The sequence below is a fragment of the Bos grunniens genome, chromosome 9 (genome assembly GCF_055505025.1).
Source record: "Bos grunniens cultivar Pamir isolate PY7600 chromosome 9, Bosgru_T2T1.0, whole genome shotgun sequence".
Classification (NCBI taxonomy): Eukaryota; Metazoa; Chordata; class Mammalia; order Artiodactyla; family Bovidae; genus Bos; species Bos grunniens.
In genome coordinates, this window is record NC_141173.1 from 95,669,776 (window position 1) to 95,692,440 (window position 22,665).

General features: G+C 42.6%; 2 protein-coding genes across 6 annotated transcripts in view; one reads left to right on the forward strand and one right to left on the reverse strand.

Annotated features, from left to right (window-relative positions):
* The window catches only part of SERAC1 (serine active site containing 1), a 54,248-nt gene extending 45,472 nt beyond the window's left edge, over window positions 1-8,776 (reverse strand). For 3 of the 4 annotated variants that reach the window (XR_015133369.1, XM_086318566.1, XM_086318569.1), the window contains exon 1: window positions 8,617-8,753. The gene's annotated coding sequence lies outside the window, so the exon portion shown is untranslated. Of the gene's footprint in view, window positions 1-8,616 lie in introns of all 4 variants that reach the window. The other variant, XM_086318567.1, reaches the window with a different exon arrangement.
* Window positions 8,777-8,820: 44 nt separating this feature from the next.
* Window positions 8,821-22,662, forward strand: GTF2H5 (general transcription factor IIH subunit 5). Of its 2 annotated transcripts, none has more exons than XM_086318572.1 (3): window positions 8,821-8,940; window positions 9,725-9,807; window positions 22,248-22,662. In XM_086318572.1, the coding sequence occupies exons 2-3, from the start codon at window positions 9,773-9,775 to the stop codon at window positions 22,426-22,428; spliced, it is 216 nt and encodes a 71-aa protein (XP_086174698.1). In that variant the 5' UTR covers window positions 8,821-8,940; window positions 9,725-9,772; the 3' UTR covers window positions 22,429-22,662. The 2 variants fall into 2 exon arrangements, with proteins under 2 accessions (XP_086174698.1, XP_086174697.1); XM_086318571.1 differs by having other exon boundaries at window positions 8,821-8,900.
* Window positions 22,663-22,665: the final 3 nt, after the last annotated feature.

Consider the following 22,665-nt stretch of genomic DNA (forward strand, 5'->3'; position numbering starts at 1 on the left):
ACCTCTGCACGAAAGAGATTTCCTACTACTAATGTGAAAATATGCTAATATGACTGAGGAACTGTCATTTCAAATTTTAAATTTTAATTAATTTTAATTACCCACATATGGCTAGTGGCTATAGTATTGAACAGTGCAATCTGTAACCTACATTCACTCCACCACCATAACACTCAATTATTTTGAAGCAATTCCATGATGTCATGTCATATTTAACCCTTAAATACTATAGTATGTTGCTGCTGCTACTGCTGCTAAGTCGCTTCAGTCGTGTCCGACTCTGTGCGACCCCATAGATGGCAGCCCACCAGGCTCCCCCGTCCCTGGGATTCTCCAGGCAAGAACACTGGAGTGGGTTGTCATTTCCTTCTCCAATGCATGAAAGTGAAAAGTGAAAGTGAAGTTGCTCAGTCGTGCCTGACCCTCAGCGACCCCATGGACTGCAGCCTGCCAGGCTCCTCTGTCCATGGGATTTTCCAGGCAAGAGTACTGGAGTGGGGTGCCATTGCCTGCTGAGAAAATTAACCATCATTATTACCCTCTCCAAAAACATTCCTCAGTATCATCAAATGTCCAATGAATGTTTCAATTGTTTCATAAACTTTGGTTTTGCACTACTGGACTATTAGAATTAGGATCTAACCAAGGTCCACATTAGGCTGCTAATGTGCCTCTCTTTTAGACTCACTTTATTTCTATAACTACTAATTTAGATTTTTCTTTTCTTGAATTAGTCTTGATAATATTTATTTTTCAAGAAAGTGGGAATTTAGGTTTTTCAAAATCATGAACATAAAGCTATTCCTGCTTATTCCTATGATCTTTTTATCCCTAAAATTGCCTTTTTTCTTCCTAGCATTATTTGTTTCTTTTTTACTTTTCAGCTGTCTTCTAAAAGTTTACTAATAGAAAATGTTATTAATTTTCTTCATCTATTGGTTTTGCTGAGCATCTCTGTTTTACTTTGTTTTCTATTTCTGCTCTTCACTATCTTCTTTCTTTCTTTGGATTTACCCTGTCCTTTTCTTAACGTCTTCAATAAAACTTAATATATTATGAGCATTTCTTGCTGTTTCATAGTGCATTTAAAACCATAAATTCCCCTCTAGTTTTGCTTTACTTCAATTTCACAAGTCCTGATATTTCCACTGTGTGTGTTTAGTCGCTTCAGTCATGTCCGACTCTGCGACCCCATGGACCATGGCCTGCTGGACTCCTCTGTCCATGGGATTCTCTAGGCAAGAACACCGGAGTGGGTTGCCATTTCCTTCTCCAGATCTGACCTGAGACAAGACCTCCTCCAAGCTGTGGATTGTTTAGTTCTGTTTCCAGTCTTTAAACATGAAATTTCTAAAGATTATCTTTTCATTGTGCTAGATGGCATAGATTCTTTGGAATTGTGAAGACATGCTTTGCCACCTAATTGCAACCAATATTTATAAATGTATCATATAAACTTATTCTTTGTTATGGGCAAAATTTATAATATCCATTATAGCAAGCTCATGAATTTTGTTGTTAAAAGGTATCTATGGCTTTACTAAATTTTATCTGCATGATCTTCTAGTACCTCAGAGAGGTTTTTAAAAATTCTCATCCTGGTTTCTTATCCTTACGGTATCCTTGGACTTGTCCATTATTTCTTTAAATTATTTATTCATTCAACAAATACTTGAGCACCTATAAACCAGGAACTGTTTTAAGTACTGGAGATACAGTAATGAATATGAAAACTATGTACCTGCCCTCATGCATCTTACCTTCTACTATAGAACCCCCTCACTGTGCCAAATGAATATGGTCATATTTTGGTCATGATGTGAAAAGACATGTCATTAGGTGTATAAAAACTTAAGACTGTTGGAACCTTAGTACCCTGTTCATCATCATATCTGATCCCTCGTTATCCCTATTAATATTTATTGCCTTAAGTTCTATTTCATGTTAATATTTACTTTCCATTTTTCTTTCAACATGTGCATCATTTTCCCCAATCATGCTTATAGTCTTTTGATATCATATATATTTAATTCCAAAATCTTTTAACAGATAAGCTTAATCCATTTACATGTACTGTATGTGGGATAAATCAAGTTTTCTTTATTACCCTTTAACTGGTTTAAAGTTATATCATTTATTTCTATTCATTTAAAAAATACATTTTTAACATGCTACATTAAGTATAAACTTAAAGCAATACAAAAATTCTCCCAAATGAGAATGCTTTAAATCTAATCCAATCTCTATCTTTTTAGGTATTTTTGCCTACTATTTTAATTCCACATTATTTTTAAATACTCCAATGGGAGTCTGTTAGACACTTCACTAATAGGAACAGTTTCATGGACTATGGAAGTTATAAAGCAGACATGCAGGTAGCGACCTCACAAGAAGTCTTACAGGCAGAAAGTCTAGTACCAGGTACTTCCTCCAAAAAGGCAGAAGTTATCACTCTCACCAAAGCAGGATGAAGTATATCATACAGATGTCCCCCATCCAAAAAACCTGGAAAGAAGTACTCCCAGAAAACCAATCCCACCCAGTGGGTGGAGCCTCATCAGGTTTTGCTAGTAACTAATTCTTCTGCTAAACTTGAAGATGTTAAGCCTTGGATTCATCCAAGTGAAGGAGGATCCCTCCTGGCCATCAACACAATAAAGGGGAAAGCTGATGCTGAAAGCCCTTAACAGACTTTTAACTCTTTAGAAGAAACAGGAAGAACAAACAGGATGGCTCCTAACATTAAGATAAGGGCTGCAACTGTTTGGTTGCTTGAGCAAAGTTCTCTTATCTGATCCTGGAAACTAGTTCGGACTCTCAAGATCAAGTTACTTTACCCTTTCACTATAATTACACTACTTTGGAACTGAAGTACCCATTTCTGTCACTCTCTAATTTAGATTCAGCCTTTCAGTTCAGTTCAGTTTAGTCACTCAGTCGTGTCGACTCTTTGCGACCCCATGAATCGCAGCACGCCAGGCCTCCCTGTCCATCACCAACTCCCGGAGTTCACTCAGACTCACGTCCATCGAGTCGGTGATGCCATCCAGCCATCTCATCCTCTGTTGTCCCCTTCTCCTCCTGCCCCCATCCCTCCCAGCATCAGAGTCTTTTCCAATGAGTTAACTCTTCGCAAGAGGTGGCCAAAGTACTGGAGTTTCAGCTTTAGCATCATTCCTTCCAAAGAAACCCAGGGCTGATCTCCTTCAGAATGGACTGGTTGGATCTCCTTGCAATCCAAGGGACTCTCAAGAGTCTTCTCCAACACCACAGTTCAAAAGCATCAATTCTTCGGCGTTCAGCCTTCTTCACAGTCCAACTCTCACATCCATACATGACCACAGGAAAAACCATAGCCTTGACTAGACGGACCTTTGTTGGTAAAGTAATGTTTCTGCTTTCCAATATGCTATCTAGGTTGGTCATAACTTTCCTTCCAAGGAGTAAGTGTCTTTTAATTTCATGGCTGCAGTCACCATCTGCAGTGATTCTGGAGCCCAAAGAAATAAGGTCTGACACTGTTTCCACTGTTTCCCCATCTATTTCCCATTTTCATAACCTATGGTACTATATAGGGCCCAGACTAAGGCAGAATTTTTTGGAGTGATTGTCCCACAATCGGCTAGGGGGAGCTCGTTGTGGGTGTGTGTCAACAGGACTGGATGGCAGCATCCTCTGCAGGGTCCGGGTTATAATGTGAAGTGCTGTCTGCCACTTGTGTTTCCTGTTGTGCTTTGCCCTCACACGTACCAGCCTTTTTTTTGCAGGTGGGCCCCATCCTCAAGGTTACCTCCTGCCTCTGCTAGCCCCTGACCAGAATCAGTTTGAAAGTGAAGTCGCTCAGTTGTGTCCAGCTCTTTGCCACTCCATGGACTGTAACCTACCAGGCTCCTCCATCTATGGGATTTTCTAGGCTGGAGTGGGTTGCCATTTCCTTCTCCAGGAGATCTTCCCAACACAGGGATTGAACCCAGGTCTCCCGCAGTGTAGGCAGACACTTTACCATCTGAGCCACCAGGGAAGTAAGATAGTTTAACCGTGCTCAAACCCACAAAAGACGTGGAATGTTACAGGAGGCCAGGCGGACCACAGAAACCATACTGAATTTGGGCACCACCCTTACTCATATTACTGTGATCTGGGGCACCTAATACTTTTCGGCGAATACTCTTTACCCGAACTGCACCCAACCAATCACTCCCCAACTGAACCAACACCTGTGGTGACTTGAGCAACACTGGCCAAAACCTAAGAGAAGAGAGAGATACTGAGGGACCTGGGGCTGGCTAAAGGGGATGAGCCAGAGAGGAATGGCCACCAAGGAATACGGTTATGGAAAAGAAAAGGGACTATTAATGCAGATAGATGGATTAACAGGGCTACTATTTCAGGAAGAAGGGACAGGTGAAGAAAGCAGCCTAGAAGACAAATGATACTCTGAGTCAATGCACAAATCAGACCTAGAAAATAATGGCAAAAATGCTAAGAACCACTTCTGCGAACGGGCTGATAGAAACACACAGCAGAGCTTACTAAGCATGCTGATTGAACCAGAAGCCAAACTGGCATCTAAGCAGTGGTCCACTATACTGGGGGGTAGAAAGTCAGAAGGCAAAGCTTTGGGAAAACCCATGCCCTCCTTGCCCCCTAGGACTATGGGATATTTTGAGCAGTAACTATAATTTCTGCCACTGTGCCGTGACGGCAGCTGTTCCCTGGATTAACAAAAAGGGGCTGTAGGCAAAGGGAAAAGGAACACTTGCCAGAGACAGCATATACAGCCCATGGGGAACCACTGGGCCCTCATGAACAAACTGTGCCCCAGATTCAGATATGCAGCTCCAGTTCTAACTGTCACTTCTTGTCATGCATACAGGCTTCTCAGGAGACAGGTCAGGTGGTCTGGTATTCCCATCTCTTTAAGAATTTTCCACAATTTGTTGTGATCCACACAGTCAAAGGCTTTGGTGTAGTCAATGAAGCAGATTTCTTTTTTTTTTTTTATTTCTTTTTCTATGATCCAGTGGATGTTAGCAATTTGATCTCTGGTTCCTCTGCCTTTTCTAAATCCAGCTTGTACATCTGGAAGTTCTCAGTTCACATACTGCTGAAGCCTAGTAGAAGGATTTTGAGAATCAACTTGCTAGCATGTGAAATGAGTACAACTGTATGGTAGTCTGAATATTCTTTGGCATTGCCCTTCTTTGGGACTGGAACGAAAACTGCTGAGTTTCAAATTTGCTGGCATATTCACTGCAGCACTTTAAAAGCATCATCTTTCAGGATTTTAAATAGCTCAGCTGGAATTTCATCACCTCTATAAGCTTTGTTTGTAATAATGCTTCCTAAGGCCTACTTGACTTCATCAAAATTGGGAAAGGTATGTCAAGGCTATTTTTAAAAGGTTAAATAAGCAGGTACATCACCCTGCTTATTTAACTTCTATGCAGAATATATCATGCAAAATGCTGGGATGGGTGACTCACAAACTGGAACAAAGATTGCAGGGAGAAATATCAACAACCTCAGATATGCAAATGATATGACTTTAATGGAAGAAAGTGAAGAGGAACTAAAGAGCCTCTTTGATGAAGGTGAAAGAGGGGAGTGAAAAAGTTGCCTTAACACTCAACGTTCAAAAAACTAAGATCATGGCACCCAGTCCCATCACTTCATGGCAAACAGAAGGGGAAAAAGTAGAAACAGTGACAGATTTTCTTGGGCTCCAAAATCACTGCAGACAGTGACTGCAACCATGAAATTAAAAGATGTTTGCTCCTTAGAAGGAAAGCTATGACAAACCTAGACAGCATATTGAAAAGCAGAGACATCACTTTGCAGACAAACATCCATCTAGTCAAAGCTATGGTTTTTCCAGGACTCATGTATGGATGTGAGACAGGAGTTGAAGTTCATTTTTTCCCCCTCTATATGAATAGCCAATAGGCCCAGCATCATTTGTTGAAAACATTTCCCTATCCTCATTGAATCGACTTTGTGCCTTGGTTGAAAATCAATTGATTAAATAAGTAGGGCCTATTTCTGTACTACACTGCATTCCACTGATCTATTTGTGTACCCTTATGTAAAATCACACAGTACTGATTACTGCAGTTTTATAATAAATCTTGGGGCTTTGCAGGTGGTGCTGGTGGTAAAGAACCTGCCTGCCAATGTAGGAGACATAAGAGACTCGGGTTCGATTACTAACTAGTTAGTAGTTAGTGATTCTGCTTCTGTAGACAAGCAGTAGTAATGATGGCATGATAACATGAATATCCCTGAATTGTACACTGTATGTGGTTAAAATGGTAAATTTTATGTGACATGTATTTAACGCAAAGAAACAAAAAAGAAATCTTTCCCAGAAACAACATAGCCGCCTATATTTTTTTCTAAGTATTTTTCAGGTGTGTCTTTCACACTTAGGTCTTCAGTCCATTTGGAAATTGCTGTTATAAATGATGTGAAGTAGGAATCCAATTTTGTCTTCAATCTATATGGATACCACATAGCTCAGCATCATTTACTGAATACACTGTGCTTCTGTACTACTACTTGGTGGTATACTTCCATATGTATATGAGCATGTTTCTAAGCTCTCTCTTCTGTTCCACGGGTTTACTTTCCTGTCCCTAAATCAAGACCAGTAATTAAGCCAGGAGTCTTGATTATTATGGTTTTATATTGTTTTGATACCTAGAAGGCAGAGAGTTTTTCTTCAAAATTGAGTTAGGAATTCCGGGTGCTCTGTCTTTTCATAGACATATTAGGTTCAACATGTGAAGCTCCATGAAAAACCATATTCCAATTTTAATTGGAATTTCAACAAATCCGTAGATTTGGAGAAAATGGACATCTTTATAATACTGAGTCTTCCTACCCCAAGAATATGGTGAGTGAGTGATAGTCACTCAGTTGTGTCTGACTCTCTGCAACCCCATGGACTGTAGCCCGCCAAGGCTCCTTTGTCCATGGAATTCTCCAGGCAAGAATATTGGAGTGGGTTGCCATTTCCTTCTCCAATGAATATGGCATACGGCTGCATTTACTTGGGTCTTCTTTTATGTGTTTCAATAGAGCATTATAATTTTCTCCTTAAAGGACAATGTACCTTTAGTTTGATCTATTTCCAGATACCTTCAGTTTTCAATACTGTTATGAATAGCATCTTTTTATTATTAAAATTCCCAGTTATTGCTGGTGTGTAGAAGTTACTCTTTTATTCAGAAATCTGCTTGAATTGAAGGTCATTTTTGATGACCTCCTAACAAACGAAGCCCTTCCAGTTCTTCATTATCACATCCTATCAATTAACCTTCTAGTTATCTGATTTTTAGTGTCCTTTTCCCTGCCTATATTTAAGTTGCCAGCTCACATTGTAAGTTCAATGTCTAGAATAGGGTCTGACATATACTGCACAAAATGTTTGTTGAAAAAAATGGCGATTTTAAATCTAGATGATTTGGAAAAACAAGGGAAGAAAAGCAGATTTTGAAGTGATGGTGAAGTAAGGTCTAATTCAGGTTGGGAGGAATTCTTTAGAATTCTCACAGGTCATTAACATGCAGGCATCCGGCCACCACCTGGAGCACAAGCATAGAGGTTTGATGTGATGGAACTGATGAGACAGTGAAAGAGGAGAATGCATTCAAGAAAAAAAAAAAAAAGAAAGAATATATTTAGGAACAACGAGAGTTGGGGCAGATTAGAGAGAGGGAGGGAACGAGCATGAGCAGCAGCATGGAAACCAACCGGACCGGAAAGATTTGAAGCAAAGAAAGAGGGAAATAAATAAAAGAGCCAGGTTCCTAAATTACATGAACACACAATTGGAGAAGTACAATTTCACCTAAGGAACAGAAAGCAAGAAACCTCATTTCTCGACTGGTAAAAAAACAATTAGAGCTCCAATACATTGTTGTTCAGTAGCTAAGTGGAGTCCGACTCTTTGCAACCCTATGGATTGCAGCATGCCAGGCCCTTTCTGTCTTCCACTATGTCCCCGAGTTTGCTCAAGTCATATCCATTAGGTTGGGTGATGTTATCTAACCATCTCATCCTCTGTTCCCCTTCTCCTCCTGCCCCCAGTCTTTCCCAGCATCAGGATCATTTCCAATGAGTGGACTCTTCCCATCAGGTGGCCGGAGTATTAGACTACAGATCCGGGAATCTGGGGAAGGAAGTAATTTTAGAACTCTCTGGGTCTTTCCTCCGGGCTCGGAGGACCCATTAGCATTCAATCTTATTCATCCTCTCGCGTCACAGCTATAGAAGCTGTGGTCTGAAAGGTTCCGATCTGAACTGCGGATACTTGTTTCCTCCTCATTTTCACCATCCTTCCTGTGGCCGACGGTACCGGCAGGTGCTCTCTGGGCCTGGGACTTGAATTAAGAGGAGGGTGGCGACCGGGAAAGCAGAGCTGGGTTGCCGAGGCGGGGAAACAGGCCCTCACCTCACGCCCAGCGCCGGGTCAGCGGGTCAGCCAGGGGCCGCGCGCCCTCCCTGGGGCGCCCCGGCCGCGCCGCGTCGCCGCCCGCCGCACGGCCCGCAGTGCCCGGCTTCGCCGAGGCCTGCATCCGCCCCCACCCACGAGCCCAGCCCTACCTTCCTTACCTGCCGGCGCACGGAGGCGGCTACAGTCCCCTGGCAGTTCACGCAGGAGCAAGTCCGCGGGGAACCCGCCCCAGCCCACCGCTACCAGTCCCCGCCCCTCCACCAGTAGCGGGCGACACGTGACCCCGCCCTCACCTCGCCCCGCCCCGCAAGAAGCCCCGCCCACGTCCCTCCTCCTCGCCGGCGCGCCCCACCCACGAGGCCGTCGCGGTCGCTATGACGTAGGAGGCGCATGCGAATTCGGTAGTCCGTGTCTAGGCGCTGCGGGATCCGTGGGTGGAAAGGTGCGTGGCGTCGGCCCTCGGAGCCATAGGGGAGCCTGGGGTGCGTGGAAGCTCTGTGGGTTTCCAAGAAAAAAGGAGGAGAGGGAAGAGTCCCAGAAACCTGTCTTTCAGGTTGCGGGGATACAGGGTTCTGTCCTGTCTCTTTCTGACGAGGCCGGGCGGCTGCCCCGCGGCAGTTGAACTGTGAATTTCTTTTGCAGGGGGGCATTGCCCAGCGCCCAAGTGTGGAAGTTTAATAAGAGTTAATTTGGCGTGCGGTGAATGGGTTCCTTACCTTCGAGCGCACGTCATTGGGGTACATATTTTATGTGGCAATATAACACAAGATCTGGAGACTTGGATTGTTCTTTTTCTGCTGGTAGCTGCGACTTAAATCTTTTTGCTCCATCTCATCTGTAAAACGAGATGGTCGGAGCCCCCATATAATTTTTAAGGCCCCTTGCGAAGCTACCATTCTGTGACTCCTGTCTCCGAGAATTTTACTTTTTATTATACTTCTAGGTGGGAAAAAGAAATATTTTGAATAATGTACTTGTTCTAAACCTGGATTGGCCACATTGCTGTGGAGTTAGGCCCCATTACGCTTTCATTAGGATTGACTGGGGGTAGGTTTGTTTGCAAATAAGATTTGTGCATTGTTACTATCCCAAATAGACTCGTTTGAATTTTGTTAAAAGATCAGAATATCTGGATGTTTTCCTAATGTTAGCTCTATGTTTTCATAGACTTATATGTTTAGTCTTGGCATTTAATATTTTGCCTCTGTTCAGAAGTAAATCACCGAAGGATATTGAAGTTAATGCTTTTCTATTTTGTCACCTTAGGCTTTGTTAGCATTTTTAGGGTCATCAGCACCTTCTGACTGGGAAAAGATGGTCAACGTCTTGAAAGGAGTGCTTATAGAATGGTTAGTAGTTTTGATACTTATTAAGTTTTAAATCCGCACATTGAGTCTTGATTTGCATGTGTACTGTTTCCAAAATCCATTTTGTTTTGTTCTTAAGATCTGAATGAATCAAGTCTTTCAGCTTTCTCAACTTCATTTTTCTTGCTTAGTAACTAGTGGGACAAATTTTGTTGCTAAGTTTCTTCCTAGTGCCAGTTTTCAGCATCTCTGTTGAATTGATGTAATTGGCGTTATTTCCAACAAATTGTGGTCAGTGGCAGGCAGCATATATGTTAAATTAACCCTCTTTAGGGGAACAGTGCTTGTATTTTCAAGTCATCAGTGATTAACTAGAATTTTAGGGCCTGCCAAAGTCACACAGACTTTGGTCTTTAAAAAAGAGAAAAAAACAGGAGAGCCAGTTGGAGGTTTCTTAAACTAGGCACACATTCCAAAGGCGAAACTAAAAGCTGTGGGCAGAGTTAACTCCTTAGAGCTAAAGTAGGGCTCAATTATCCCCAGTTTGAAAATCTGAACTGCTGGACCAGTCTTGCTCAGTCTCCACTTTTTTTTTTTTTTAAGCCCCACCAAATAATTCTGTTTCATCTGGGAATCCTGCCCTGATTGTCTGAAAATACTACTGTCTACATTTCTTTACCTCTAATGTGAGCCGTCATATGGATGATGATACTGTTTCTGTGGTGGCAGCGTTCAGGGAGGAGCAAGACCAAACCCTCGGATATTCTGACATTTCAAGCAGCACCATCCAGTAGAAATATAACATGAGCCCCATATTTAGTCTTAAAGTTTCTAGTAGCCACACTGAAAAGTAAAATGAAACAAGTGCAATTTATTTAACTCAGTATAGCTGAAGTATTTCATCAGGTACAAAATCCTCAAAGTTCATACTAACACTTCAGGATTGTATTAAGTCTTTTTCCATGCTGCTGCTGCTAGGTTGCATCAGTCGTGTCTGACTGTGCGACCCCATAGACTGTAGCCCATTTCCATAGTAGAGCTTCAAAATCCACTGTCTTCTGTACTCTTATAGCTAGTCACAGGCTAGCCATATTTCAAGTGCTCAGTAGTGATGTGTGACTAGTGGGCTGCTTTATGGATAGTGCAGATTTAGCTTGAGTGGAGACCCCAAACATAATTAAGAAAACAGCCAGTGAAGTGGAAGGGAACCTAAGGGAACGTTTCACGAAAGCAAGTAGGCTGTGTTAAGTGGTGGTGAGAGGTTGAGTAAGATGAAGACACTGGAGGTCATTGATTTTTTTCTTTTTTTTTTTAATCAGAGCTCCAATAATTTAGTGGAAAGGTGGGATAGATACTTCAGAAAGGGGAAGGGAGGAAAGGAAGTGAGACTGTTTGTCTTGATAATGAACAAGTGAAGTCGCTCAGTTGTGTCTGACTCTCTGCAACCCCATGGACTGCAGCACCCCAGGTTCCCCCCTCCATGGGATTTCCCAGGCAAGAATACTGGAGTGGGTTGCCATTTCCTTTGCCAGGGGCTCTTCCTGACCCTGGGATGGAACCCAGTTCTCCCGCATTGCAGGCAGATTCTTTACCATCTGAGCCACCTGGGAAGCAAAGGGATAGAGAAATGGGTTGGTCACAGAGGAAGGATTGGTTAAGATACTCTGCTGCTTGTTACTCTCACTATTTTAACGTGAGAGACTAGAATGTTTGGTGATGGAAGTAAATGCTAGAAATGAGGGAAACGTTCACTTGGGAAAGCCAAGGGATGGATCTAGATCCCAGAATTCCAAGCATACTGCGCGGTTGTCTTTTGGAAAACACTTCTGAGCTACTTGTTTTTTATTTTTCTTATTACTTTGTCATAGCTAATAAAAACATTTTTCTCATTGGTCTTTTAATGTTATTTTTTTTAACACAGAGGATCCACACACACATTGTCAGCTGTTTTTCCCTTTTATTTTTTCCAATTCTTCCAAATTTAATCTTCCTTCTGGATTTGATTGGTATTTACCTCTCTCCTAGGGTCTTCATATTTTTCTTTTAATTAATATTTTGTATTTCATTCATCTGGAATTTATTGAGAGGAGGGGCAAATTAAATTAGCTGTCTTTTTTTTTTTTTTGGTCGATAGCTGAATAATTGTCCAACATTTATTTCCTTCCCTCATGATGTGTGATGGCTCTTTTATCACATCGTCTTTCTGTCCTTGCTACGCTCCCTAATCCCATCCCATATCCATTTTTTGTCATTCTTACCTATTCAAGAATAACCTGGGAATAATTTAGTTTGTTTCCAAAATAGTCCTTTTGGAATGATGGTTTGAATTGTATTACACACATGCGTATATATTTTTCAGTGATAGCTGGGAAGCATTTTAAAGAGCAAAACTTTGGGTGACTCATTAAAGTTTTGGTGGTAGGCTTTCAGTTTTAGCCCTAAGAACAGAGAGTGCAAGTTTGTAAGAGGAACTGAGGTACTTTTTCCTGACGGGGCAAGCTCCCACTGGTTTGCTTGTGACCAGCCTCGAAATTGTCCCTGGGCACTAGTGGCCTTCTGCCACCTTGTTTTTCCATGTATTGCCCAGACGACCAGCACCAGCACCATCTGGAGTTTGTTAGAAATGAAAATTTTCAGACCTCACCCCAAATCTCCTAAGTCAGAACTGTGCATACAAAAGGATTTTAACACAGTGCACTTAATCAGCTGAAGTTTGGTAATCAGTTTTGCAATGGAGAATTGTCTTGCCCCAAGACTAGATTTTATTTTTCAGAGGGATGCTATCCTAGCAGGGGCTTCCCTGGTGGCTCAGTGGTAAAGAAACTGCCTGCCAGTGCAGGAAACCCAGCAGACCCGGCCGGGTTTGATCCCTGGGTCAGGAAGATCTGGAGTAGAAAATGGCAACCCACTCCAATGTTCTTGCCTGAAAAATTCCGTGGACAGAGGAGCCTTGCAGTCCATAGTTCATGGGGTCACAAGAGTCAGACACAACTTAATGACTAGGCAATAACAACTATCCTTGCAAAACTTAATTTTTCCCTTCATGGTGAAATCTGAAGTGTAGCCTGAACAATTTTTCAGAAGGGCAGCTGTCTTCCCAAAGATTGAGATCTTTCAAGAAGGCTCCAGATCTAAGCGATAATAGAGTCGTAAAGGGCATGGCCAGGGCCAGTGGCCCTCCTTCATGAGTAGGTGCACCTGTGGGGATGGTGGTACCTGAACGAGTCTTTCAGTCCCCTCATGTCTATACTTGATGCCAAAGGGAAGACTGTTGATAATACAACAGCAGCTGTATACTTCTGTTTATCATCTCATAATATTCATAGATGGTATGAAGCATTTAGGTGAATTGGAGTACAGATATCCATTAAAAAAATAAACAGTGTATAACGTTGGCCATTTAGTCCCAACTGTCAGTGAATTGAAAAATTGAAAAGTACATGAATATAATAAGATTCTTTCTTCCCAACGCTTATCAATACCAGAGTCTAAAGATTTTCATATTTTTTGTCAAAATGAGGTTGGTGGAAACTTCCTGTTTTTTGGGATCCACCTCTTGTCATTGACTGCCAGCCTCACACTAAGAGTTTCCCTAGTGGAGCCAACCACAGCAGTTACTGAAGCAAGCCGCATATGCTCAGCACATGTCTGCGTCCGATTCCAGGTGCTCGAGCAGACCTCTGGTGTGATACTTAATCACAGTTGGTTTGGCAAGGGCTTCAGCAAGGAAGATTTGTAGTACAGGTGCAAGTTCCAACCAGTTCACAGCACGAGAGCAAAGAATCTGGAGAAATAGGTAGTATTAGACCAGTCTTGTCCTTACACTTTTGGCTTCCAAACCTGCATTCTATTTGAAAAGCAAATCAGAACTAAGGCCAAGCCAGTCTAACCACTGTCCTATTCTTTCAGAGTATTTGTAGTATCTTTTGTGAGCCTTTGCTTTGTATTCTTAGCAAGGCCACATTACATTCACTGAAGTTTCTTGGGCACCCAGAACAATGCCTGAGATATATATAGAGAGAGAGCTACTTAGTAAATATTTGTTTATTGAAAGAATTTTGGTAATAAAATTGAATCAAGGGGTATAATTTCACTTTAAATTCCAGATGATTAGTGTTCCTTTGGAGCTTGTATACTACGACAGTGAACTAGAGTGGGTCTTGATAGATTGAATTCAAGTTTCAGTACAGAAAAGGTTTGTACAATAGGCCTCCTTTTTGGCAAGTTACATCAGAGTAGCTTTTTTTTTCTTTTAATTGGAGTACAGTTGATTTACAATGTTAATTTCAGGTTTACTGCAGAGTGATTTAGTTATACACAAAATTACTTTCTCTATGACCATATTAATTCATCAGAAAAAAATAAAACATCAGGATGACTGGTGATTTTGTACTAGGTGAAGTTAAGCTGAAACGTTAATTTGACTTAAAGGCAATTAAAAAAAAACAAGACTTAGTAATACGTAATGCACGTGTAATAGGAGATGGCTAAAATGGCAAGGGTAGTCTGCAAATGGCAGAAATTTTGAAAACACTGACCTCCTGGTTAAAAACACAGATGTGAGTCCCTGGCACTTCTTGGTTTCAGTTTGTTCAACTTTTATTCAATGGAAAGTATGCAGATGTATTTTATTTGTAAAATTTCTGGAGATGGAAGTCTTCATAACCACTTCACCCTTGCTGTCTCTAATCCCAGTAGCTAGTCAACTGTGTGTCTTCTGTGAATGCACTGCACTCAGTAACAAGACAACGTATCAATTCGGACAGCAGTATTTATAATGTCCTTAGTTCTCCTCATTGTTCCAATTAAACCCACAGTTTATTTTAAAGGGTTAACAAAAAACTATTGTATGGCTTGCCACCTAAAGTGTATCTTTTTAAGAAGCCTCTGAATGTGTGCTTTTTGTAGGAGATACTAAGATTCCTGTGGAGTCTAAGGCAGTTCAGGACAGGAAAGGCCGTGGGGGTCAAGTGGGCACCAGAGTCACCAAGAGAGAGACAGGCATGTCCCTCCTCGCAGGGACGTGAGGGAGCAGCCTGGGTGCAGAGCGCTGAGGCCAAGGGGTGGTTTCTGTCTCCCCTTAAACTGCCCTCCTTCCTTTATCCACCTCTCCCCACCCCCAAACCCCCTTTTACATGTATAGGCTTGGAGCAATTGAGACAGTAGCTGAGATTTCAAAGAGTGTGAGCAGGAAGACAGAAGTTGTAGAGAAGCTGAAGGTTTGGTTTCCCCGTCCTGTGGGCCTTCCCATTTTCATTTCTGTAAAATCTGAAAGAACCCTGTTCAGCTGCTTCGTTACTGCCAGATTCTTTCTAGAATTATTCTTTAAACTCTTTTTTTTTTTTTTTTTTAATATTTCACAGCCTGGGTATGATTGGTAAGATGATTGGATGATTGGTACGATTGTCTACTTCAGTGAGATTTCTCAATTCAGGCTGGTGTTGCTTTACAAAAATTTCTTACTTAAATTTTTATTCTGTGTAACTGCCAAAATTAGGGAGTTACTGCAGGTGTAAATTTAACATCCTCAGTGTCTGATTAAATCTGTGACCATCACATTGCCTCTCTTTGTATTTATTGAAGACCCTGTTGTTTCTCCCATCCTGCATGGGCAGTGATGGGACCAGATGCCGTGATCTTAGTTGTCTGAATGTTGAGTTTTAAGCCAACTTTTCCGCTCTTCTCTTTCATGTTATTATCAGCCTTGAGACTCTCATTCCTAGGCCCTCAGTCACCCAAAACGCCACAGATTTCCAGGTCATCCTCATTCATTTTACATTCACTACCTTATGGCTCTGTTCATCGGCACTTAAATTCTACCTCCCCCTCACCCCTAGCCCATCCTTTCCACTTTGGCCTCTAGAACCTAGTGAAAGCAGGAACCCCCTGGATCCCAGCTTCTTCTCTCAACTTTCCATCTTTCTTCTCCCCCAATTCCCCTTTTTGTTGGTGTTATAATAAAACCTAGCTTTCCCCTGAGCCCACTCTGTTGACCTTTTTTCTCAAATATATCTTGTACCTTTGGGCCAAGAAATAGGATGGGTATCTATCTTCTTTGACTGTGTGGATCACAATAAACTGTGGAAAATTCTGAAAGATGGGCATACCAGACCACATGACCTGCCTCTTGAGAAACCTGTATGCAGGTCAGGAAGCAACAGTTAGAACTGGACATGGAACAACAGACTGGTTCCAAATAGGAAAAGGAGTACATCAAGGCTGTATATTTGACACCCTGCTTATTTAACTTATATGCAGAGTAGATCATGAGGAATGGTGGGCTGGATGAAGCACAAGCTGGAATCAAGATTGGTGGGAGAAATATCAATAACCTCAGATATGCAGATGACACCACCCTTATGGCATAAAGTGAAGAAGAACTAAAGAGCCTCTTGATGAAAGTGAAAGAAGAGAGTGAAAAGGTTGGCTTAAAGCTCAACATTCAGAAAACTAAGATCATGGCATCCGGTCCCATCACTTCATGGCAAATAGATGGGGAAACAGTGGCTGACTGTATTTTTCTGGGCTCCAAAATCACTGCAGATGGTGATTGCAGCCCTGAAATTAAAAGATGCTTACTCCTTGGAAGAAAAGTTATGACCAGCCTAGACAGCATATTAAAAAGCAGAGACATTACTTTGCCAACAAAGGTCCGTCTTACCGGGGTCCAGCCCCGGTTGGATCCAGGGATTCCCTCAGGATGATGGCGTTGGCGAAAAGGATAGAAATAGAGAAAGAGATAAGGAAAGAATTTTGCAGTTAAGAAAACAGAGGAGAGAAAAGAGGCTGATATTCCTTGGTTTACGCAGAAAGCCAATAAAGCCCCAGCACAGGACTTGCTCTGTTCACATAGGCCGCAGGCGCCCTCTCGAATCACTGAAGGTGCCCCACCTTAGGCACCTTCTCTAGTGGGTCTTATAAGCCTAGGCAGGAAAGTGAACGCAGAGAGCCCCCGCACTCCAGGGGATCAGCCTGAAAAGGAAAAGGAAAGAGAAGGAAACAAGAAAGAACCACAGGGGGAGACCAAGCTTTGAACAAGGCCCGTAGCTTTATTTTCAAAGGGAGCTTATGTACCTTAAGTTGTGCATAGAGGATAATAGGGGGTGTGAAATCATGCAAAGTCAGCAGTCCTTGATCCTTATCGAGACCAGGCTTTCTTTTCTGCAAACTTACTGTATACAAATGGCTTAGGTGATTTACATCATCTTCTGGCCAGAAGGCCTGTTAACATTTTATGACTCTGATAAAGGTTTGTCAACCATAAGACTTACTTTCTCTAAGAGTAATTATTTTAAAGTTTGGCGCCATCCTCCGAAGGTATTAGATAAAGTTGCATTCCTATAGGGCAGAGGTGCAGTGGGTTTACAACAAGGAAAGAATTGATTACCTTAAGGGTCTAAAGTTGTTAGCACCAAGGCCACTACTTATTTTTTCTACATACCAACTATATTAATTAATACACTTCCAAGGATACAATACAGGGGATGTGGAAACTTGGCAGCAAGCATTGGCTCAACAATGAAATCTTCTACTAGTTCTATTCTGACAATTTCTAACTCCCTGAGAGGCTCTATACTATTTGAATATACTATTTGAATATCTTAAGCCTCCCATGCCTCTCGAGGTTGGGAGACGTATGCGTAGCTGTAGGAGTCCGGGTAAACCCGTCAGGCAAGTTAGCCATCTGAGGGGTTTGGATTTAAACACTCCTATTATGCCCAGGAGGCTAATTAGCTAGAGCTCTAAGTTGATTTTCTTCAGAGAAAAAGTGGTAGGGGATAGCCCCTTGTTAATGTCAGAGGAGTTGGTGAAAGTTGTAAAATAGTAAAACAGACAGATTCTGGTTTTGGGGTAGATGCTCAGGCAGGTCCAGGGGGAGCCCCTTGAGTCCTGACTCGCCTTTGCATATCAGGCCTCTCTGCATGACCTTTGTCATGGGTGGAAACTCCCGTGCTGGCTCCCGGCATGTCTAGTCAAGGCTATGGTTTTTCCAGTGGTCATGTATGGATGTGAGAGTTGGACTGTGAAGAAGGCTGAGTGCCGAAGAATTGATGCTTTTGAACTGTGGTGTTGGAGAAGACTCTTGAGAGTCCCTTGGACTGCAAGGAGATACAACCAGTCCATTCTGAAGGAGATGAGCCCTGGGTGTTCTTTGGGAGGACTGATGTTGAAGCTGAAACTCTGGTACTTTGGCCACCTGATGTGAAGAGCTGACTCATTTGAAAAGACCCTGATGTTGGGAAAGATTGAGGGCAGGAGGAGAAGGGGACGGCAGAGGATGAGATGGTTGGATGGCATCACCGACTTGATGGACATGGGTTTGGGTGGACTCTGGGAGTTGGTGACGGATAAGGAAGCCTGGCGGGCTGCGGTTCATGGGGTTGCAAAAAGTCGGACACAACTGAGTGACTGAACTGACTGACTGACTGCCTTCTTTCTTATTGCCACTTCCAGAAATCCTCCACCCTGTCCAGGAAAACCCCCGGTTCCCAATCTGATGAACCCACCCAGTAATTCTCTCTTGTAATCATCTACAAACACCCCAGTCTTTGCTTGAAGGTTTTTCTTCGAAGGCGACCTGTCACTCTTCAGGAGCACTCCACAGATTCTTAAGTGATTTCATGTGTGTAGTCCTTTCAGTCCCCTGATGACCTCTCAGCTTTTTGACCTCCTTTTCCAATGAGCTTTCCTTGCCCTGCTGTCGCCATTCATTTGCATTGTCACACCTACCAGTATTGTGGTCTTGTCAAAATCTCTGTTTCAGGCACCCACCTCTGACCACCACCTCCTCTTTCCAGTTCATGCCCTCTAATACCCTAGTTTAGAGTTAATAGTTTCTTTTGGAGAAGGAAATGGCAGCCCACTCCAGTGTTCTTGCCTGGAGAATCCCATGAACAGAGGAACCTGGTGGGCTTCAGTGTATGGGGTTGCAAAGAGTCAGACACGACTAAGCAGCTAACACAGTTCCTTGGGACCTCCCTGGTGGCTCCTTTGATTCTCCCAGACCTGCAGTCTGCTGATCCCCCCAGCTCTTCCCTGTCCTGCACGGTCCCCACACCCTCGCTTCCATCAGTGTACTCGTCCTCTTAAAGACCCTCAACTCCCTTGGCCCTCTCTCAGTCACATTCACCAGGTCCGGTTCAGTCTAGCCCTCCCGCTGTTGTGAACCTTTACTTCCACAGCTCTAGATGGCTGGAGAGCATACTGATCGGTCTCACTTTAAATTCATGACTGTTACTAAACTCACGATTTAAATAAATGTAGCCTGCAAGTTCCTAAGTTTTCATTTGTTCTCCCAGTTTCCCAGTCAAGCTGTTGTATTTCATCAAATTAAGAGTCCACCAGTTTTAAAATTTAGCAGTATGTTATGTCCCTCTTAAGAAAAAACACATACCATTAAATCGAGTCCCATCCCAGTTTGGGAGATAATTCAAATCTTGGAATGAATGGAATGTGGTATTTCACCTTCTCTTATGGCAAAAACCACCCCTGTCCTCACCTCAGCTGATCAATTTGTTTCTTGTTTAATTGAGAAAATGGAAGCAGTCAGAACATCCGCGAGTCTTTTATCACATGGACCTGGGCCCATACACTCTTCCTGCCGTGACGCTGTGAGTGATATCCTTCTCCAACTCCCGCTTGATTTTCCTGCTCTTTGTAGCAGAATTTCTCAGAAGATACATCTCTGTTCACCTTTCTCTGATTTCTTTCCTCTCAGTCTAGAAACCACTCCAGTCAGATTCTTTGCTGTGTTGTCATCGTCTTGAAACTGCTCTTGTGTGGTCAGTTTTCAGTCCTTATCTCGCTATTCCTGTTAACAGCGTTTGACCCGGTTGATCTCTGCGTCTTCCTGGATATCCTTTGTTAACATAACTTGTAAATACGCTTCAGATTTTCTTCCGACCTCAGTGGTCACGTTATAGTCTGTTTTGCTGGTTCCTCCTTTCCTTCCTAACCTTTTGGGGTTGGGCTGTCCAGGGCTTGGTGCCTGGACTGTCCTCTCTAGCTCTGCTCCCTCCTTGGTCACGGCTCTAAATGCCATCTAGACACTGCTGACTGACTGAGTCCTTGTTCTTGACTTCACTGCTGAAATGCAGAATTGTATATCTGGCTTCCTGCTCAACCGCTTCACGCGGGCGACATCTCAAAGGTAACATGCCTGAAACTGGACTCCTGATCTTACCTGCTTACTTATCCTTCCGTGTTCCTCCTCATCTCAGTGCAAGGCCGCTTCATCTCTCTATTATCTCAGGCCAAAAGTCTTGGCATCTCCTTAATTCCTCTCAAAGTTCGAGTCCAGTCTCAGCAGGTTATGTTGGCTTTACATTCGGCATGTGTCTAGCAGTCAGCCACTGCCCAAGCTCGTTTTTACCACCGAGGTCCAGATTGTTGTGTCTTGTCTGGATTACCGCGGTCACCTTCTAATGAGTCTCCCTCCTTCCAGCCTTGCCTCCACCATCCACCAGTCTTTTCTCAGCCCTGCAGTCAGTATGATCCTTAACATTTAAAAGTCAGGTCAGTTTGTAAGTTAAATCAGGATAAAGCTCTGACCTCATCTGGTGCTGCTCCCGCCCAACCCCCGGCTGCCCCCTCCAGCTCTGTGGCCTTGCTGTTGGCTCTGCCTGGGCAGCTCTGCGTCGCGTCACCCCATGGTTCGCTCCCTGCCTCCTTCTGACGTTTGTTCAGATACCACCTGCTCAGTAAGGCCTTCCCTGAGGCCCCTTCTTAAACTTCCAAGATCACGTCACTGTCGTCACTGCCATTTCTCACTCCGATTCCTTGGTTTTTGTGCGTTTGTCATAGTGTTACCACTAGACTGTAAGCTCTGCAATAGAAAGGGTTCTGAATTATTGTTTGCCTCACTGCTGGATCCCCCGGACCACAATAGCACTGGACACATGTTGGATATTCAGCAAGTTTTCACTGAATGAGGGAATAAAACTTAAAATAGCATATTTGCTACTTCTGAGCAAATCAGTACCCCACATTAGTATGGTCATTCTGATACAGCAACTATAGAACTTAACTGAATTTTGCCAAACTTAAGTGGGTAAATATAACCTTAGTATTCTGAACCTAAGGTAACAAACAGACTAGGAGCTAAATTTAAAATCTGTGTTGTTTCTGACATGGGCAGACCTGCTTATTTATTCACATAATTTTAGAGCATAGTAAATTGTTAATAAAATTATTTGGAAGGTAAGTTGTTGAAAGTAATTAAGACAGCCGTTTTTTCAGGAAGAGTTGACTTTATTCGTAGTTGATACGCCATGCACCGCACTCGTTTAGTAATTGAAACCCATTACCTAGTAGCTTCACATATACCTATGCTGCTGCTAAGTCACTTCAGTCGTGTCCAACTCTGTGCGACCCCATAGACGGCAGCCCACCAGGCTCCCCTGTCCCTGGGATTCTCCAGGGAGGAACACTGGAGTGGGTTGCCATTTCCTTCTCCAGTGCATGAAAGTGAAAAGTGAAAGGGAAGTCGCTCGGTCGTGTCCGACTCTTGGCAACCCCCTGGACTGCAGCCTACCAGGCTCCTCTGTCCATGGGATTTTCCAGGCAAGAGTCCTGGAGTGGGGTGCCATTGCCTTCTCCGACATATACCTATGCTTGTACTTAAAAGCAATAAGATGTATACAGTTTTTACTAAATTACACTGACCTCTTTGAATTAAATAGGTATTTTTGCAATTGATGTTGACATCCCTCAAAAAAAATGAAAGATTGTGTGAGATTATGTTTTCTCTAAGAATTAAAAAAAAACCTGTATGTAACCGGACATAATTTTATATTCATCTTTTGCTAAACACATTATTGTATATTATATCCTTTGTTGTGATTCAGGTTTTTATAAAAAGCATTTCTATAAATCCAAAAAATTTTATCTCTTTGCCTTAAGACTATCCTGTTTATTCCAAGCTAAAAATCACAAATAGAGTTGAATTTAGCTCTTTTTTTGAGCTCAGTATGTTCAAAAATATTTGGTTAGAATTTCCTTTAAAGATTCTAAGTGATAGTTCAGACTTAACGAGGTTCAGAATTAAAGAAGAGAAAAATAGTTGAATATTTATTATCAGCCAGACATTGTCTTTGACATTTTTAAAATCAGTCAACAGGGCCGTGCTTTGGGTCCCTGTTAACTACAGAGTTGTGACTGTTGCTTTACTTTTACACTTGTCGCTGACAGATTATTATTTAAAATCTCATCGTTGGCCTCTTCTAAACTTCCACCAACTGTTCTCAATGAAGCTGCATCTGTGAATCGTCAGCCCTTGGGGCAGAGAAGAGAGGGGAGGGGTGGGGAACACTTGACAACTTTTGAAATTGTCCTCAAACAGTCTGTGCTCAGTCTTCATTGTTCAGGTCGCTGGCACACCTAGACGGCAAGGTGTCGCCTTGTCACATGTTCTATCTCGACAGTGACCCTGCCGCGAAGCAGTTGCTGCTGTACTTGTCTCATCACGTGTTTTATCTCGACAGTGACCCTGCCATGAAGCAGTTTCTGCTGTACTTGGACGAGTCAAACGCCCTCGGGAAGAAGTTCATCATTCAGGACATTGATGACACCCATGTCTTTGTGATAGCAGAGTTGGTTAATGTCCTCCAGGAGCGAGTAGGCGAATTAATGGACCAGAATGCCTTTTCTCTTACCCAGAAGTGAAAATATTAGCTACTGACCCCTTGGGAATTAAAAGTAACAAGTGTGAGAGTCTGCCACCATCCTATGTCTTATGTGACCCGTTTGGTTTACAGAATTGCTTAGAAGCTTTTCATGGGAAAGACAGGGGTATCATTCGTTTATAAAAAAGCCCTGAACTGACTTTCTTGTGCTCTTCCCACCCCCACCCCCAGTATATATACCCTAGAATTAAAAAAATTTAACTGTTGGGTATAATTT